The 19,103-nt window shown below is 47.4% G+C and overlaps 1 protein-coding gene across 2 annotated transcripts in view; it reads right to left on the bottom strand.

Annotated features, from left to right (window-relative positions):
* LRRC34 (leucine rich repeat containing 34) overlaps nucleotides 1–19,103 on the bottom strand; it is an 89,189-nt gene that overhangs the window by 11,573 nt on the left and 58,513 nt on the right. For both annotated transcript variants that reach the window (XM_069213195.1, XM_069213196.1), the window contains 2 exons: nucleotides 1,822–1,976; nucleotides 316–471 (listed from right to left, as the gene is read on the bottom strand). In XM_069213195.1, the coding sequence (XP_069069296.1) occupies nucleotides 316–471; nucleotides 1,822–1,976 (311 nt within the window). The remainder of the gene's footprint in view (nucleotides 1–315; nucleotides 472–1,821; nucleotides 1,977–19,103) is intronic.

Here is a 19,103-nt window from a genome sequence, read left to right as displayed (position 1 = left end):
GCCAAAATAACTCTAAGAACGAGTGTTACAGACGAGCTGGACCTGCAACCATCGAACAATACGGTGTAGGTCAACCCGCTGGTGGACTGTCCTCAGATTTTGCATTTCCTCCAAAAAGGAGAATTTACCAGTCCCGCCCACATCTAAAGCAGGCCTTGTAGTGTCTGTAATGTGCAGTGACAGAAACAAATCTCAAGCACTGAGTGTAATATTTGTTGTTTTAGAGCTTTGGTGACAGAATGCAGGTTATATGTGTGCAAGAGATGCATAGGAATCTATGCACTTGAAATGTGAGCAATTGTTTGTAATACTAACGCCTTGAGGTTGTTGTTGTACATAGACAGCGCTTCAGCGAGATGCATCGCTCCATCGTCTTCCATTCTGTTTGATGAAAGATCCAGGATTTCCAGAGCTGTGTTCTGCTTCAAAAGTTTTGCCAAACATTTCACACCATCCCGAGTGATTCTGTTACTGAACAAAAAAGAAAACGACATACATTTAGAATGGAAGATTTCAGAGTAATGATTACTGGAGTAGAAATACACTTATTAATGTAAATCTAAATGCTGGACTAACTAGTAATGTTCTAGTTGAAGGTACACCCTACAATACCAATTGTTTTTTCACCTCACTTTGGTTACAAAAATAAAATTGAATAATAAGATTAGGCTGATTATTCAGGTCTGGTCAATCTTAATGCAACGAAGCAATGGAAAACATGCAGTTAGGTAAGTCTTTTGCCTTAATCACCTGTATGTTTGATTTTTACCATATGTACTGCTTTGTTACAAAAAGGACAGCAGTTGCTTTCCAGCATTTGCCCCCGTCAAACAGAACTTCGTTTGAAGTCACAAAAAAAGGTACAATAGTTTGAAAAAGGCAGATGAATTAACATTTGGCATCATCTACCTGGAGCAGGTCTGATGCACACTGTTGAGCACCTCATTACCTAATTCTGCTATTATTAATGTAAGGTTTGTTTTTTAAGACCATATCTACCCATGGGAGAGGGAGCATTATAACTTTTCCTAATGATAAATCCTCTTCTAGCCTCACAATGACAATCATTAACTACTATTTCACTCATTTTTCGTTCTATATAAAGAGAGATGTATTTTTAAGTACGTTGATATGGGTGATATCCTCCATTTAACCAGAATCTCACATCAACTTTATGTGTAACTTCATTTCCTTGATATTATTCTCCTATAGGTATCCCTCTATTCTTAATGTCTTGGTGCTAACTAAAATGAGCCTGGCATCAGGGTGAAAGTAAATTTTATCCGAAGAGTCTAGGAAAGGTCGCTGGAAAGAAAAGCCCCCAACTTGTTTGTACCAACAGCATACCTACAGATTTAAACTCATCTACTGACAGCTATTTCCCTTCCCAAAATACTTTAAAGCATCAGCAGTTCTTCCCTGATCGCTTTCAATTATATAAAATACGTATTGCTTTTAATAACACAAAATGTCTATTCCTTTTGTATGCAAAGGCCCAATGCTTAAAAAAACATATGGGCCTGATTTATGAAAAGTTAGCACCACCTTTACGTCATTTTCATATAATTATATTATAAGTTTTCATAAATCAGGCCTTATGTTTTTAAAAAGGCGTGCCATTACACCAATTGCTTGGAATCATCCCTTTTTACTCCATGTTATTAGACACTTTACGCAATCTGATATCCTGATAACAGAATCCTTTATTTGAAAAATAAATAGGTTTGCCGCTGTTTTTCTGACTCGTTTGAGAAAGAGCTCTCTTTGTGAGCAATGAATGAATGCATGAATAAGTAATACATTAGAAAAGAAAACTCTTACCAGCTCAAGTCAAGAAATCGCAAGGTAAAATTATTTTCTAATCCTTCACACAATCGTTCGATGGCCGTATCTGTCAATTCGTGTTTACTAAGATGCAGTTCCTGAAGACAGTAATTTACTTCCAGCATGGTGGCAAAATGAATCGCTATTTCTTCCTAAAATACACATCAGTGATAGAACGTAATTTATTATGAACTATTGAAATAAGATTACTTTTCCTAACGTAGAATAAAGATTCTTCAAGCAAACATAACAAAACAATACCTGCAAAATCGTATAGTGCAATATGTTTAGTCGGGAGGTGCCAGCAACCAATGAAACAAGCTGGTTTCAGAAGGAACAAAAATACAACTCTTCCTATTGGAGAAGGACCAAGGCTGATTTGGATATGGTTGGTCTTTGTCTGATGTGGCATAGACGCTGAGAGAATATGGGCCGGGATACAGGGAATTAATTGCCAGTGGCTGATACTCAGTACCTTTGTTTTTCAATCAGAAAAAAACCAACAGTTTGAAGCAATGGACACAAACCGGTCAATAGGTAATCTGTCTCCAAAACTGACGAGGCCCGAAAGTACAAATAGGTAAGATATTTAAAAAAAAGGGAATCTTTTAGATCTCGACCACAAAGAGTCAGGTAGACAGCAAATGACACGTCATAAGCCACATTGGAGAAGAGATGGAAACACACCAGGAAATGACAGTATCTATAGAGCAAAGTCACTGCAGATCATAAAAATGCTACAGAACACAGTTTGCACATGCTACTAAGAACATCAGTACTCTGCATGGGAACCAATCACTGACATGGGGAGACAGTAGCTAGACAACAACTAGGAATCTGGAAAAATATTAGGTGCATTGTCATGGTAGCCAAACCAGAAATATATATATAATATATAAAATATATTTCTGGTTTGGCTACCATGACAATGCACCTAATATTTAAAAATGGTCTAAAGGTTGCTGGGTGGTGCACTCCACTGCCGGTGCCAGTGACGGAGAGGACCAGTCTCGAAGAATACAATTCACCAAAAGTATTCACTGCACTCCATGAAGTTTCAATAGTGCCTATTTATTGATGCCAAAGTAACAACCACCAACGCGTTTCAACTTCACAAGGAGTCTTGTTCACAGTGGACAAGACCAAACAGTGTTACGTGCAAGAATCATATTCCCGATGCTGAGACAACAAAGGCAGACTACTGTTTTAGACCACCAATCACAAATCAGGAGCAGACTCGCCATTTTTGAGTGGTGAATTTCAATTCCATATCCCTGGAAGATCACATTGAGCAATATAAGACCCAATGTCGACAGCAGCATAATACATCATTGCTATATATTCATGTTGACCCCCCAGTAGGCAATTCACAAATTAATAATTCATTCAGCTGCTTGTCCCCATTCAGCCCCAATGGGCATGGTCATTAGGAATGCAGGGAATCTGTCTAGCAGTTCACTGTCAAATAAGGTAAACTCAATACGTATACATTCTTAAATACCCCCATACAGCCCAAGTGGGCAAGTATACAGCATGCCCATGTTCATCCTTATTTGACCTTCTAATCTTACTGAATAACTGCTTAAGTTATTCTACATCAGGTCCCTGCCTCCCTCAGCACCTATGGAAAAAATTAAAAACACTGTTTGAATAAAACCTACGGAATCAAAACGCCATCATATACATCACTGAACTTTGATAACGCATCATCACCCTGGATTTTTAGCTAAGGTGTACCGCTAATTCCTCATCCAAATTGAGGCCCATTTGGGGTCTTGGTATTGTACTTGATTATATATATATATAGATTCCATGCGTCCCAATTCCAGAACTCAATCACCTCCCTTCACATTTGTTGGTATATGATCCAACATAGTCACTTATATTTTTGCAGCATTGCCCCCATGGTGTTCCCTAAAGTGCCTTGCCACAGGGTACTGTCTAACATTATTGGTAATTGCTCTTATGTGTTTGAGCACTCTCTTCTTTGCTTTGTAAACCTGGGATTGCATCACTTTCCAACGCCACCCCATTGGTGGTGTTAGGGTGGTGCAATGGGGAGAAACAACATTATTTCTCCCGGTTTTTTTCCTCTTTCTATGTCTGCAGCAAAATAGAAGGAGGAAAACGCCTCTTGTGATTGTTTTTGTGCCAGAAGGTGTCCCCGCAACGCAGGCATCCTTGCACCAGTGCAGGAGACTAGGACAGGAATGTGCTGTATCTTGTAGATATGGTGCATTCCTGCCCTTCTAGTTTGAAGCAGGACAGTACAGCAAAAAGGCTTGTGATGCTGCCCTGTGCCAAAACTTTGTAAATGAGGCCCTGAGTTTCAAAGAATGCACTGTCTAAAAGAACAAGTTACTTACCTTCGGTAACATCTTACCTGATAAAGACTCTATCTAGCTGCTGATGCCTTACCTTAGATTATCCCCAGGCATCAGACTGGATCCAGAATTCTTTGTGAACAGTACCCCTGTGTGTCGGTAGGTGGCGTCTTTAGACACGCTGGAAGTGACATATGCGGCGCCTATATAAAAGCGCCACTCCAGCACACTGACATCAGTTTCTTTTCTTGATTTTTCCGCAAACAGCATGAAGCCACAAAGAACACTGACCAGTCGTGTGGTAAACTAGGTCCCTGAAAGGGGAACAGCCTTGACCCTATAAATCTGTTCGCAGAGTGGGGAGAATGGATAGATCAGTAAGGAATCTGGTGCTATAAAGTCACAACCAGATAAGGCATGACTGAAGTCAAGTACCTTGTTCATTTGATAGAGACTTGTATCTGCAGATTCCTTACCTTAGAATAGATACCCAAGCAATACCTTCACGGAGCTGGGTCTGCGAACATGCCCATCCTGACAGACCTAACTGTCCAGGCAGTAATGTTTGGTCAATGTGTGCAGTAAGGCCCACACTGCTGCCAGGCAGATATCCAGGACTGGAACTCCTTATGCTAACGCAGTGGTCGCAGCCTTTGCTCTGATGGAATGAGCATGCAAACGCTTGGGGGGTTGCTTCTTGGCCAATGCGTAGCAGGTTTTAATGCAGTGCACAATCCGTTCGTAGAGGGTCTGTTTCTGCATGTCCTTCCCTTCCGTGGCCCCGACATACCCCGCAAAGAGTTGATCATCTACCTGGAATGGTTTTGTTCGGTCAAGATAGAACAACAATGCTCTTTTTGGGTCCAGTCGATGGAGTCTCTTATCTTTCTTAGAGGGATGAGACGGAGTTCAAATGGTAGGCAAAGTGATGGATTGGGTAACGTGGAACGGGCAACTACCTTTGGCAAAAGGATGCTTGAGTCCTAAGGACCAGTTTGCTGTGGAAAAAGGAGATTTAGGGAAGCTGAGAGGACAGTGCTGTAGCTCACTGACTCTCCATGCAGATGTAATTGCCACCTAAAAAGCTGCCTTGATGGTGAGGAGCCTAAGAAGAAAAGAATGAAAGTGCTCGAAGGGAATGCACATTAAGAAGTAAGAAACAAATTAAGATCCCATTGAGGCATAACAAAAGGAGCTGGGTGAAACGTGTTGTAGCCCTTTGAGGAACCTACTGACAATAGGAGACAAAGACAGAGGGCTGATCTGGCAGCTGCAGATCAGAAGAGATGGTGAATAAATAACTCTTCAAGGTGCCTAAGGCAGAGCCCTGCTGGGCAAGGGTAAAGATAAACAAAAGAACCTGGGAAAGGGGAGTAGATAAGTCCTAAGGGTTTTTCCGCACACCATGCCACAAATTTATTCCAAAGGCCGATGTATACGGCCCTGGTGGAGAGCTGCTGAGATAACATTGCAGACTTTAGGTGAAAGGTCAAAAGCTGTCATATCAGCCTTGTCCACCCAGTGTTGCACAGATGAAGGGAGAGCGTTGACAGGTTCGGGTGAAAAACCCTCTCCTTCTGCTGTGTCAGAAGATCCTTCTGAAGAGGCAGCCTGAACGAAGGACTGATAGCCATCTCAACAGCTCAGGATAATAAACTCTGTAAGCCCAGTTCAGAGCCACAAGGATGACACGAGCCCAGTTGTTCCTGATCTTCATGAGAAATCTGGGTAGGGGTGGTATGGGCGGAAAAGCATTCAGGAGGCCTGAGCTCCACTCGAGACAAAACATGTCTTCGATCAAGAGCCATCTTGCAAAACTCCAGCTGACATTAAACGTTCTCGGCGGTGGCAAACAGATCTAAATCAAGTCTCCCCCACTGCTGATAGACCTTGCACCACCTCCAGATGGAGATCGCATTTGTGATCTGCTAGAAATCTTCAGCTGAGTTAGTCTGCCCTGGAGTTCAGAGATCCCGCTAGGAATTAAACCACCAGGGACATGCCCTGATGTTCCAGCCATGTCCAGAGGTGCAGGGCCTCTTGACAAAGGGTCCCTGACTCCATGCTACCTTCTTTGTTGGAGTGCCACACGGCAGAGGTGTTGACCATGAGGTCCTACACGGGCCTTCCTAAATGGAGGGTAGTAAGGCTTTCAATGCCAGCTGGATCACTCAGAGTTCCAATAGAATGGTGTGGAGTTCGGATTACACCGGACGCCAGAGGCCTCTGATCTCCACCTCTCCCAGGTGGCCATGACGCATGAGTCACCACTGTCAGATTTGGTTGGGGAGGAGAGAGGAATCGGTCACTGACCCAAATGAGGTTCGTTAACCACCACTGCAGGTCTTATGCAGTGCTCTCTGAGATCTGGACCGTGTCTGAGAGATTCCCCTGATACTGCACCCACATGGCAACGGGCATGTGTCACAAGCAGGACACCATGAGGCTGAGCAGCCTCAGAGTCAGATTCTCTGAAACCGAGGACAGAGGTTGAAACATCATTATCATAGCATGAATATCCTGGACTTGCTGTTTGGAAGGATAAGCCAAAAACTGCACTGTGTCCAAAAAATCTCTGATGAAAGGGAGCATCTGAAAAGGAGTCTGGTGTGACTTTGGGACATTGATAGTGAACCCCAGTGAGTGCAGAAGGGTCCGCCATAGTTTGGAGGTGGTAGACGACTGCACTGTTGCTCGCAATCCACCACTTCAAGTCCACAGCAGCATCTCTGGAGATCTTGACAGCACCTTCTAGATCTCCTTTGTGTTGAGACCACTGCCTTCGGAGGCACCACTGAAGAGCCCTCATGTGCCAGCAAGCATGCGTGACCAACAGAATGCAGGAGGCAAACAGACTGAGCAGACGAAGGACCTTGAGGACTGGAACTACCGCTCCATTTCGAAACATTGGAACCAATTCCTGAATATCTTGAATCCGCTGAGGCGGAGGAAAGGCTCGACTCAATGTTGTATCCAGTACTGCCCCTATGAACAGGAGGCGCTGAGAGGGCTCCAGGTGAGATTTGGGCTCGTTCACCGAAAAACCCAGGTCGAACAACAACTGAGTCGTTGACTGCAGATGATGCGACACAAGCTCCGGCGACTTGGCTTTGATCAACCAGTCGTCCAAATAAGGGAATACTGCTATCCCCTTCCTTCTGAGCTCTGCCGCAACCACCGACATCACCTTCGTGAAGACTCGAGGTGCTGAAGTAAGACCAAACGGAAGGACCGCAAACTGATAGTGCTGCGATCCCACCATAAACCGGAGATACTTCCTGTGTGACTTAAGTATCGGGATATGAAAGTAAGCATCCTGCAAGTCGACAGACACCATCCGATCTTCCTTGTTCAACGCCAAAAGCACCTGAGCTAGGGTCAGCATCTTGAACTTTTCCTGTTTGAGGAACCAATTCAAGATCCTCCGGTCCAGGATTGGTCTCAACCGACCATCCTTCTTGGGAATCAGGAAATACCTTGAGTAACAACCTCAACCCCTTTCCTGCTCTGGGACCAACTCTACCGCGCCCTTTGAAAGGAGGACTTGTACCTCCTGTTCTAGCAACAGGAGGTGTTCTTCTGAACAATAAGATGGGCGGGGCGGGATGAGGGGCGGGAACTCCCGAAAGGTAAGGGTGTAGCCTTTTCCCACAATACTGAGAACCCAAGTGTCCGTTGTAATAGTCTTCCACTTGCGGAGAAAATGCTGTAATCTTCCCCCTACAGGAGAGGAGTGAGTGGGAAATGGTGGAAGCCTAAGGCTGCTTTCCCTGCTGCACCCCTCCATAGGACTCCATAGGAAGAGGCAGAGTGCTGCTGAGAGGCTCCTCTGGTGCGGGCCCTCCCTCTCCCTCTAAAAGATCTATAGGGATGGGAAGAGGCAGGTTGCTGGAATCTCCCCCGAAAGGAAGAGGAGGAAGAGCCACGCCCAAATCCCCGAAACCTCCTGAAAATCCTGGAAGAGGCAGAGGAAGAAGGAGCTTGGAGTCCTAACGATTTGGCTGTGGCCCTGCTCTCCTTAAAACGTTCCAAGGCCGAATCTGCCTTGGCGCCAAACAGCTTGTCCCCATCAAAAGGGAGATCCAATAGGGTTGACTGCACATCCGCAGAAAACCCCGAATTACGGAGCCAGGCCTGTCTCCTTGCCACCACAGTCGTGCCCATTGCTCTGGCCACCGAGTCGGTCGTGTCCAGCCCAGACTGAATAATCTGGGTCGCGGCAGCCTGGGCATCTGAAACAACATCCAAAAGACCCTGGGGAAGCTCCGTAAATGATGAGGAAATGTCATCCATAAGAGCATGAATATATCTCCCCAGGATACAAGTTGCGTTGGTGGCCTTCAACGCCAGACTACAGGACGAAAATATTTTCTTGGACTGCGCATCCAGTTTCTTCGAGTCCCTGTCCCCAGGCACCATCGGGAAAGAACCAGGCGCTGATTTGGATGAACAGGAGGCCTGCACCACCAAGCTCTCCGGTGTAGGGTGCCTAGAAAGAAAGCCAGGGTCAGTTGGTGCAGCTCGATACCTCCTGGCTACGGCTCTATGAACCGCTGGGGAAGATACTGGTCTCTTCCACACCTCTAGCACCGGATCCAGCAAAGCGTCATTAAACGGCAATAGAGGCTCTGCCGCAGCTGAGGCCGGATGAAGCACCTCTGTCAGAAGGTTCTGTTTTGTCTCTGCCACCGGCAAAGGCAGGTCCAGAAAACTAGCTGCCTTCCGTACCACTGCGTGAAAGGAAGCAGCCTCCTCCGTGTATTCCCCTGGAGACGAAAGATCCCACTCAGGGGAAGTGTCCAGCCCACTGGCTGTATCTAGACCATGCAGTCCATCACCCGAGTCCTCTAGTTCTCCTTCTTCCAGGACTCGTTGGTACTCCTGCTCCTCTAATAAACGGAGAGCACGTCTCCTCGAATGAAGCCTCTGTTCGATACGCGGAGTCGACAATGCCTCCGCCGAAGCCGAAGATCGGCGCCGATCTTCAGAAGCCACCGACGCCGCGTCCGGCGCCACAGTTAACTTTGGCGCCGATGAAAGAGCACTCGGAGCGGATGGACCCACCGGAGTCACAGGACGAAATCCCGACGACGGAATGGAAATCTCTGGGACCAATCCCTCCGAAGTCACCGGAGTGGCCACCGGCGCCGACACCGGCGCCGAGCCCACGTTCCCAAAAGGGAGAAAGGGCATAAAGGGTGCCGGCCGTAGAGGCGCAGGATCACCCAATGAAAAGGCCAAAGGGCCAGCCGGAGCACCCCCTGGAGCCATCTGTTGGAAGATGGTATACATCGCATTTAGGAATGCGGTACTATCGGCTCCAGGGGTGGGAAAAGCCGGATACTGGGGTGACTGTATCGAAGGCGACCCCGACGCCGGCCTCGACGTCTGCGACGCCGGAGACAACACCAGAGGCTGCACCACTTCAATCACCGACGCCTGTCCAGGTGAAGTCGGTGACGCCGGAGAGGGCAACGGCGTCGATGGATGCGGCGTGACCGTGGGACTGACCTCCCAAGTCCTCCGGCGCCGATCCGAAGACCTGGAACGAGTCTCCTTGCTTGAATGGCGCCGTGATTCTCTACGGCGCCGGGAGTCTCGATGACGCCGATGCCTTGGCGAAGAAGACTTCTTATGATGTTTTTCTTTCTTCGACTTCGCCATAAACAACTTCGCCTCACGTTCCTTGAGGGCCTTTGGATTCATGTGCTGGCATGAATCGCAAGTCGAGACGTCGTGGTCGGAGCTTAAACACCAATGGCAGTCGGAGTGAGAATCCGTAACTGACATCTTGCCCCCACACTCACGACAAGGCTTAAAACCCGACTTTCTCTGCGACATTATTACTGCAGCGAAGGACTACGCAGCAAAAAATACACTGTAACCACGAAAGTAACAGTTGCTCCCTCGAAGATAACCGATTCGAATGCATGGAAAAAAGGGAACTGACGTCGGCACGTCGTCGAGAACCTCTTATTGCCTGTATGACGTCAGACGGCGTCGCGTGGGCTAGAGTGACGTCCTCGTCGACGTGCAGAGACTAGGAAGAAGATTTCCGTCGAATGCTGGCGCCATGGGAGTATTCATTAGGTGAGGAATCCACAGGTAGTTGTATCCATCAGAAAGGGGAAGACTAGCACCTGTGATCTCTGCATATAATCTGAAACCATCGCCATCACCTTGGTAAACACCCAAGGGGCGCTGGTAAGGCCAGCTAGTAGCACAGTAAACTGTAAGTGCTTGTGGCCCACTGTGAATCGCAGATAATGTCTGTGGGCAGGCAGGATGGAGATATGGATATCAGAGTCCTACAAGTCTAACGCTAACATCCAACCTCCTGGATCCATGGCAAACAAGGCTTGTGCGAGCATAAGCATTTTTAATTTCTCTTTTTTTCAGGATGAAATTGAGAGAGTGCAAGTCTAGGATAGAACAAAGATTTTCGTCCTTCTTGGGCACCAGAAAGTAGCAGGAATAGCAACCAGGACCTACTTCTAATGCTGTGGCTTCCTCAGCCAAGAGAGGCTTCCTGGTGGAACAAAGATAGATGGTCTTACATCAGCCTGTCGTAAGTGGGAGGCATGGGTGGAAAAGTAGTCACAAAGGGGAGGGAGTAGCCCCTTCAGATAATCTGGAGAACCCTACAGTCTGATGTTACTGACCTCCAGTGGTGCAGGTGATAGCGTATCAAGTCACCTACTGGTTGCCCATTATGGTTTGAGGGTAAACTAAAGAGGCTGGGAGGCTGCCGGAGGAGTGGTGGATTGGGCAGACCTCTGGCTCCCTGATCCAGGGGGTCTGAGTGTGCTGCATCCTTGGCCACATAGGGGCTAGAAAGCTTGTGGGCCATGGTGGCTGGGCAGGTTGAGACACGGATGGAAGGCACTTCCGTGGCCACGAAAGGAATGAAACGAGGACTAGAACCGACAGGGCACCATGGAAAGGCCCAATTTACTTGGCCATAGCTCTGCTGTTCTTGAAGTGCTCCAGCGCTGAGTCCCCCATGTCCCCAAAGAGAAAGGAGCCATCAAAGGGGATGTCCAAACACAAAGTTTTGACATCCCCTGAAAGGCCAGTTGTCCTCAACCAGACGTGGTACCATAAGGCCACCAACAAAGAAAAAGCTCTGCCTAGCGACTCAGTTGTGTCCAGCCTGCCATATCTCATTGTGAACTTCGCTGGGTCTCTCCCATCGGCCATTGTTTGGGACAATATGGCCTGGGCCTCCTCCAGAACTAAAGGAAGCACCTGCACAACCGAATCCCAAAAGGAATGGGAGTAATGTCCCAAAGGCATGCAGTGTTCATGGACCACAATGCCAGACTGGAGGAAGAAAATATTTTCTTACCCAAGGTGTCCAGCCTTTTGGATTCCCTATCCAGTGGAGAAGTAGGGAATGCAATAGGAGTTACTCAGGAGGCGGCTTGGACCACCATCTTCTCTGGGTTGAGTGAGGAAAACGGGGTCCCTGTGGACAGGGCAATGGCAGTGGGCATTTGTCCTCGCCAGAGGAGTCCCTGTGCAGGGCTTGGGCCAGGCTCCGAGCAGGACACCCGTGCCTCATTTAAGAGAAGTGATTCTGAAGGGGTGACTACCAGTTTAAACGCCTCCATCAAGATGTTAGTCTTGAAAGCCACAAAGGGCAACTGAAGGTCGAAGACCTCGGCCACTCCTCCTCACCACTATAGCAAATGTGGCACCCTCATCTGTAGCCACGCAGGAGGAGACCGATCCATGATCTAGGGAGGTATCCAGTCCACTGGTGTTCACCAGTTCCTCACACCAGTCCATTGGCCCCTCCCAATCTTCCCCAAGTCCTAGCCAATAGGAACAGGGCTCAGGCTCCAGCTTGGTATGAATGGCGCCAGTCGGCACTGGATGATGCCTCTCCGGCTTGGTGTCTGAATTGGGGGATAAGAATGGGGACAGTGCTAGCAGTGTTGACAGTGGGACTGGGGTCAGGGAAGGATGAGGTGGTACGACCGGCGTTGGGCCAGATCCATCTTTAGATCCAAGAGGCCCAACTGGCGCCCAGTTGGACCCGCTGGGAGTGAACCAGTAGAGGCCCCTCCCAAACCTGCATAGCCCAAAGGTGCTCCAGCAGGGACGGGCTACTCAAATATGAGGTGCATGGCCTCATAGAGTTTTCAGAGTTGGACAGAGGTAGCTCCATCTGCATGAAACTGGACGAGGCGCAGAGAAGTCCTACGAGCAGGCTCAGCTGTGGACCCAGGCCTCAAGTGATGACGCTTTCTCATCTTGTCGGATGACTTTGATGGATAGGGTGAAGTCGAACAACTTTTTTGACTGATTGCGTTTTGTTTTTTGTAGGACCTACCAGAGTGGGATGACTTTTACTGCGACGAAGATCTATGGCTCCGGGACCGATTCCAGGACCTTCCTCTTGACCAGGATCTAGAAAGTTGTGGTGTCCTACGCCAACAGGCAAAGAGCTTGAAGGATCACTCCCTCAAGGCCTTGGGGTGCATGGCGCTACCATCAATGCAGTCTTGGTGTTGGGGTCATGCTTAAGGCACCACAGACAGACGAGGTTGCTGTCTGTCACTGACATTTGCTGGTGGCAGGCGCCACAGGGGGTTTAATCCAGCCTTCCTCATGGACATCCCTGCTGTAGCAGGAGATAAGTTTAAAAAAAAAACTTCGACAAAAAGTAAAAAAAAAAGTTAGTCAAAAAGGGACTGGGGGTAGCTCTTGCCAGATCTGCGCTGACTGGCCCAGCGAGAAAATAACCGATATATGCTCACTGAAGTGGCACCTATATAGGCACCGCACACACCAGTTCTGGCACCGACAATGCCAAGTGGAGCCCAACAACACTACTTACCTATGTGTAGGGGTACTATGCACAAACAAATTCCCGATCCAGTCTGACACATGGGGATAATTCTAAGGTAAGGAATCTGCGAAGAGAAGTCTCTATTAAATCAAGTCATATAGAAAGTGTCCCAAGCCTCAACTGCCCACAAACCCACCATTGTCGCGCCGCGCGGTGCGGCGCGAGCCGAGAGCTCGACTTCGGCCGGGCGTTCGGCTCGGGCCGCGCACCGCGTTATTAAGACGCGGCGCGCCCCCAGCCTCTCCTGCGCGTTTCGAGGCCCCAGATTTGCTTGGGGCCTCGTTCTTCCTTCTGCCTTTCACTGTCCCAGGGGTCTCTGAACCCTCTTACCTGTTTTTCTTCGTTTCTTTGTCCTTTCTTCTGTTTGCAGTCTGTTGTGTGCCTTTCTTTATGTCTTTTCCTCCTTCCCAGATTCCTGTGCTTTCCCAGCATTCCTTGTTCCCTATTCTTTATGGTTCCTCTACTATTCTGTTCTATATATTGTTTCCCTATCTAAGATGGTGTCCTTTTACTTCCTGTGGGTCACTTCCTGTTTGTTGGTATATAAGGGCTGTGTTTTTCCTCTTTCCTTGCGCTGCAACACTTTCTGCTCAGTTGGTGTCTTCGCTCCTGATTTCCTTGCCTTTTGGTTTTGGACTCAGCATTCTGTATTTTCTGATTTTTGCTCCTTTTGGATTCCTGTTTGTTGTTCTTGTTTTTCTCCAGGACTTTTCCTGTTTGGAGGTTTTTCCCCTTGGAAGGGGTTTTTCCCTCTGGCGCTACTTTCTGAAGGGCACGGTCTGTTCTTGGTGTCTCCATTGCCTACAGCACCGTGGCTACCAGAAAGAGTCGCCCCTTTTTGGGCCAAAGCCGAACATTGAAGATTCACGCCACCAGATCTGCAAATTCCAGGCGCAAGCAGCACGTGAGTCGTGACAGATTGCAGCGCCTAACCATTCCGACGTCCTCAAACACCATGGATAATACAGTGGCGGCTGCTGCAGATCCGGAGCAATCTCTGTTAACCACGATTCAGCAACAAGCCCAGGAGTTGCAACAACTACGTAATGAAAATGCTGCGTTACGACAGGCTTTGGCCCTCCGCACCAGTGATGTTCCGACAATCTCCGCTTCTACCCCTTGTTTCTCTGGTGAACCAACCAAGCTTCGCGAGTTCTTGGATGCTTTAACGGTGTATTTCGCCTTCCGACCTACTCAATTCTCCCACGACAGGACCAAGGTGGGTTATCTTATCAGTGCCTTATCCGGCCCAGCCTTGGCCTGGGCAACCCCGATGGTGTCCTCCGACGACCCTGTATTGTCAGACTATTCCGCCTTTGTGAGTCGCTTCAAACAAATGTTTAGCCGTCCTGGATTGGAAGCCTCCGCTGAAGAAGCCTTGTGCGACATCCAACAAGGCTCCCAAGACGTCCTGCAATATATAACTCGTTTTCGTCAGCTGGCGGCAGAGACCACTTGGGTGGAACGTACTCTGGTAACATTATTTCGTAGAGGACTCAAAGAAGAAATAAAGGATGAACTAGTGCATTCTACCAGAGCGGAAGATCTTCGTGGCCTGATGGATCAAGCACTGTCCATCGAATATCGTCTTCAGGAACGGAGATCGGAAAAGAAAAGGAGTAGAGGGTTTACCCAACCAAGTAGCTCCCGTGCATACCTGCAGCGTTCCGAGGAACCTCGCACTCCTGCTAGAGACATCGAAGGGGAACCCATGCAGGTGGATACTACCCGAGGTCCGCTCTCTGCTAGTGAACGAGAAGACAGACGCAAGAGAGGGTTGTGCCTGTATTGTGGTTCTGCTGGTCACATACTCCGTACCTGTCCAGTACGTCCGTCCAGACCTTCGGGAAACGCCACCTCCCGTCCTCTGTAAGAAGGGAGGGGACGGGATCTACAGCTATACCTTCCATCAGCTCCTTTAATGACAATACAACTGCCTTGTTCATCTTTCCTGTCCTGTTACAACTTCCTGACGGTCGTCAAGAAAAGACTATGGCATTACTAGACTGTGGTGCTAGTGGTATATACATGGACAAGACATGGGCTGCTGCTAACCTAGTTCCTACTCAAGCAAAAGAAGTACCCGAACAGGTACACACTGTGGATGGATCTTTGATATCCTCTGGTCCTGTAGACACCACTACCCTGATGTTAAGTCTACAGGTGGGAAACCATCAAGAACACATCTCCTTCGATCTTATTACGTCCCCTAACCATACCATCATTCTTGGAATTCCGTGGCTCATTAGACATAACCCATATATAAATTGGGTTACCCGGACAGTCTCTTTGTCTTCGCAATTTTGTCACGAGAACTGTTTTACTTCCGACAAGTATTGGTCTCCGAAAAGATCCTTAGCTACTGAAGGTGCCACTGGTATGTCCATTAATACGGTCCAAGGGGTCCCAGACCACTATTTGGAGTTTCAGGATATTTTCCAAAAACCGTCAAAACCTGTGCTACCTCCACATCGAGAATATGATTGTGCAATTCCATTAGAACCCGGCACAATTGTTCCTTTTGGGAGGATGTACTCCCTCACGGAACCCGAAAGGGAAGTTCTAAAGGAGTATCTGGACGAAAATATACAGAGTGGTCTTATTGTTCCATCGTCGTCTCCGGCTGGGGCCCCTCTCTTTTTTGTGCCCAAGAAGACTAAGGATCTTCGTCCGTGCCTGGATTTTCGAGGTCTGAATAAAATCACCATTAAAGATCGTTATCCTTTGCCTCTCATCAGGGACATACTGGAAGCAATCAGAGGGGCCCAACGTTTTACTAAATTGGATTTACGAGGAGCCTACCACCTTTTACGCATAAGAGAAGGCGACGAATGGAAGACAGCATTCAGGACCCCATTTGGCCATTTTGAATATAGGGTTATGCCGTTTGGTCTTACTAACGCCCCGGCAATCTTCCAGAGATTTATGGACTCAGTGTTTTCAGACCTACTTAATCAGACAGTCGTGATCTACCTAGATGACATTCTTATTTATTCTAGAAATCCTGAACTCCATACTTCCCATGTGAAACAAGTTCTTCAAAGACTTCGTGATCATCAACTATTTTGCAAACCAGAGAAATGTGAGTTCGACATAACGGAAGTCAAATATCTGGGCTATCATTTAAGTCCCACCGGCATAGCTATGGACCAAGAAAAGGTACAAGCTATCCTAGAGTGGCCTTCTCCTTCTACCATAAAAGAAACACAATGTTTCCTAGGTTTAGCAAACTTCTATCGACAATTCATTCTAGACTTTGCCAGTCAGACTAGCCACATAACTCACACCTTAAAGAAGGACAATTTAAAGAAGGGATTTGTCTGGACTGAGGCTGCTGAAGCAGCCTTTCAAAGCTTAAAGAGAGCCTTCACCCAAGCCCCCATCTTAAGACATCCAGATACCACCAAGCAATTTATAGTAGTAACTGATGCTTCTGAGAGAGCCATCGGAGCTGTCTTACTCCAACGACAAGAGGATGATGGCCTTGAACATCCTGTTTTCTATTTGTCTCATATCCTTTCCACAGCTGAACAACATTATTCCGTACTTGAAAGGGAATTATTGGCTCTGAAAACAGCCTGCCTTGAGTGGAGGCAGTTTCTGATGGGTTCCAAGGAACCATTTGAGGTGAGGACAGACCACCGTAATTTACAATGTTTAAGAAATTTTGTATGCCAGAATAGTCGTCAGGCCCGCTGGGCCTTTTTCTTCAGTCAGTACGATTTTTATATTACATATATTCCAGGATCCCAAAACATTCTGGCTGATGCTCTGTCTCGCCGATATCCAGAGTGTTCTCCTTCCTCATCCCAGTATCTTCTAGAACCCAGTAAGATCATTGGAGTGGCTCAGTCTTTCCTGGAAGAAGTACAACAAGAATACGCCAACCTATCGGACCATGACATAGAAGAACTAAGACCATTATTGTACAAGAAACAAGGATATTTTTATTACCAAGACCTGATATTCCTCCCTACAAACAAGGTGCAAAAGAAAGCATTACAAATGTGCCACGATTCCCCTGTAGCTGGTCACAGAGGCATCAAAGCCACACAAGAATTACTTTCACGATTTTTTTGGTGGCCTACCTGGAAACTGGATGTGGAAAGATACGTTCAGGCCTGTCCCATATGTGCCCAAGTCAAAATACCTCACACCAGACCGGCAGGATTACTACAACCTTTGCCTGTTCCATCGGCCCCCTGGCATACTATCTCTACTGATTTTATGTGTTCGCTTCCACCATCAGCAGGAAACCGGGTTATCATGGTCACAGTGGATTCTTTCACAAAGATGGCTCATTTCACTGGCCTAAAAAAGCTGCCTACTTCCCAAGAACTAGGTCAAATATTCATAGATCATGTCTTCCGTCTCCACGGACTTCCACATACCATAATCTCTGATAGAGGACCTCAGTACATCTCCCGATTTTGGAAGCATTTTTGTAAAACACTGAATATGAATAGAGCCCTGTCTTCAGGGTTCCATCCTCAGACCAACGGACAGACTGAGCGTCTGAACCAAGGACTAGAGCAATATCTTCGATGCTTTTGCAATTCTACCCAAAGTAACTGGAGCACTTACCTCTCTTTAGCTGAATTTTCCTACAATAACTCAGTCCATAGTGCCTCCAAGGTCACTCCCTTTTTCTGTTCCTATGGTTTTCATCCTACCTCTTTCCCTACTTCTCCACAATCCAACTCTCCTCTACCTGCTATTAACTATTTCTCCAAACGCCTTCTCCAACTCCATAAACTAATTCGATCTAATTTGTTACATACCAAGAGGTATATGAAGAAGGCTGCAGACAAGAGACGTACAACCAATCCAAATTATCATCTGCAAGATAAAGTCTGGCTCTCCTCCAAATTCTTGCCCTCACGTCTCTCTCAAAACAAGTTCACACCTCGTTACTATGGGCCTTTCCGTATTCTCCAGTTGGTCAATCCTGTCACTGTCCGTCTTCACTTACCCCATACATGGAAGATCCATCCGGTTTTTCATGTTTCTCAGCTTAAACCTTATGTGCCTGATCCTTACTCACGTCAGTTTCCTTGTCCACCTCCTGTCCTTGTGAATGATGCTCCTGAATATGAAGTGCAGGAAATCTGTGACTCTCGTCTTTTTCATAAACGACTTCAGTATCTGATTCATTGGAAGGGTTATCCTCTCAGTGAATGTTCATGGGAGGATGCCTCTTCCGTTCACGCTCCTCTCCTGACTCAACGCTTTCACTGTTTATTCCCTCTTAAACCTGGGCCTTCGGGAGGGGGACCTACTGTCGCGCCGCGCGGTGCGGCGCGAGCCGAGAGCTCGACTTCGGCCGGGCGTTCGGCTCGGGCCGCGCACCGCGTTATTAAGACGCGGCGCGCCCCCAGCCTCTCCTGCGCGTTTCGAGGCCCCAGATTTGCTTGGGGCCTCGTTCTTCCTTCTGCCTTTCACTGTCCCAGGGGTCTCTGAACCCTCTTACCTGTTTTTCTTCGTTTCTTTGTCCTTTCTTCTGTTTGCAGTCTGTTGTGTGCCTTTCTTTATGTCTTTTCCTCCTTCCCAGATTCCTGTGCTTTCCCAGCATTCCTTGTTCCCTATTCTTTATGGTTCCTCTACTATTCTGTTCTATATATTGTTTCCCTATCTAAGATGGTGTCCTTTTACTTCCTGTGGGTCACTTCCTGTTTGTTGGTATATAAGGGCTGTGTTTTTCCTCTTTCCTTGCGCTGCAACACTTTCTGCTCAGTTGGTGTCTTCGCTCCTGATTTCCTTGCCTTTTGGTTTTGGACTCAGCATTCTGTATTTTCTGATTTTTGCTCCTTTTGGATTCCTGTTTGTTGTTCTTGTTTTTCTCCAGGACTTTTCCTGTTTGGAGGTTTTTCCCCTTGGAAGGGGTTTTTCCCTCTGGCGCTACTTTCTGAAGGGCACGGTCTGTTCTTGGTGTCTCCATTGCCTACAGCACCGTGGCTACCAGAAAGAGTCGCCCCTTTTTGGGCCAAAGCCGAACATTGAAGATTCACGCCACCAGATCTGCAAATTCCAGGCGCAAGCAGCACGTGAGTCGTGACAACCATAGCTGTTCCCTCTACATCCCTCGAAGCAGTGCTTAA

The sequence above is a fragment of the Pleurodeles waltl genome, chromosome 11, assembly GCF_031143425.1.
Source record: "Pleurodeles waltl isolate 20211129_DDA chromosome 11, aPleWal1.hap1.20221129, whole genome shotgun sequence".
NCBI classification, from domain to species: domain Eukaryota; kingdom Metazoa; phylum Chordata; class Amphibia; order Caudata; family Salamandridae; genus Pleurodeles; species Pleurodeles waltl.
Note: the sequence above shows the minus strand (reverse complement) of the source record. Positions and strands in the feature narration are given on the sequence as shown.